Raw genomic sequence first — 1,114 nt, forward strand, 5'->3', positions numbered from 1 at the left:
CATTCAGGCAATTACAGGTGGAAGCAAAACAGCAGTTGTTGAGGGAGAACAGAGATCCTATTATAATCAGAATGCTTACAGACAGCTTTACATTGTCATGTTTAATAAAGCTTTCTTTTTTCCTCTCCATATAAAGCTTTCCATCAAAGGCTTTCCAAGCATTTTATAAAGGTAGGTGAGTGTTACATCATCATCATAATTCCCATTTGACAAACAGGAAACTAAGGCCCAAAGAAAGTGTCATTTGAGCAGAGTAAAACAGCAAATCCCAGCCCAAAACAGAAACGAAATCAAAACCTCCTGGCAAAAGTCCCCTTCTCCAACTATCTCTATTTAGTTGCTATGCAGCTTTTTTTCATGTGTGTGTAAAAATAACCTAACCAGTCAAACAAGAAAGAATGGCAAGGAAATCACAAGCTTCAACATACTTACTTCCATACTGCTGGCGTTAGTACAAAAATAAAGATTTTTATTAACTAGTTTACAAAAATAAAGTCTATTGAGTCACGCAGGATCTCATCGTGGGGGGTGTTATTTGACTTTGGAAGATAAAGCCTGTTTGAAACGTCTCTTTAGGTCTTGCATGTTGGGAGACTTGGGCCGAGGAATGATGGATGACCGCCTCCTGTCTGTGCTGCCGGCGTGCTGTAGCTTGCTGACCTCCTTGCAAAGATACTGGAAAACATTGAGGACGCCCTGGGAGTCGTCACTCGTGGAGATTTCCAAGAACAGGCTACCCAGTTCATTTGCCAGCTGTAGTCCCTCTTTCGCCTGCACTTGCCTGGCGTGGAGGAGGTCGGCTTTGTTCCCCACGATGATGACCGGAGTCCTGGCATCCGGGTGGACCTGGCGTATGTGCTGGTAGAGGGGTCGGACTGACTGGTAGCTGCCGTAGTCGGTGATGGAGTAGACCAGGAGGAAGCCCTCTGCCCACTTCACGCACCTGGACAGGGAGTCCAGCACCTGCACGCAGTCTTCCTGCACCTGCGACACGACAGAGCGCAGCGATTCGGCCCCGGGTCGCGAAAGCGCAAAGCCCGTGTCACGCCGCGTGGCAGAACGGGCCCGAAGGGACGGCCGAGCTGTCTCGGGAGACTGAGCCGGGCCTGGCGGC

General features: G+C 49.0%; 1 protein-coding gene across 1 annotated transcript; it reads right to left on the reverse strand.

The window, feature by feature from the left end:
• Window positions 1-531: 531 nt before the first annotated feature.
• LOC104509043 (ras-like protein family member 11A) lies at window positions 532-984 on the reverse strand (the record flags this gene model as incomplete). Its single annotated transcript, XM_010150852.1, has 1 exon — window positions 532-984. A coding segment is annotated over one exon (453 nt), but the record flags the coding sequence as incomplete, so codon positions are not given.
• Window positions 985-1,114: the final 130 nt, after the last annotated feature.

This window comes from Eurypyga helias, unplaced genomic scaffold, assembly GCF_000690775.1.
Source record: "Eurypyga helias isolate BGI_N326 unplaced genomic scaffold, ASM69077v1 scaffold50414, whole genome shotgun sequence".
In the NCBI taxonomy this organism is placed as follows: Eukaryota; Metazoa; Chordata; class Aves; order Eurypygiformes; family Eurypygidae; genus Eurypyga; species Eurypyga helias.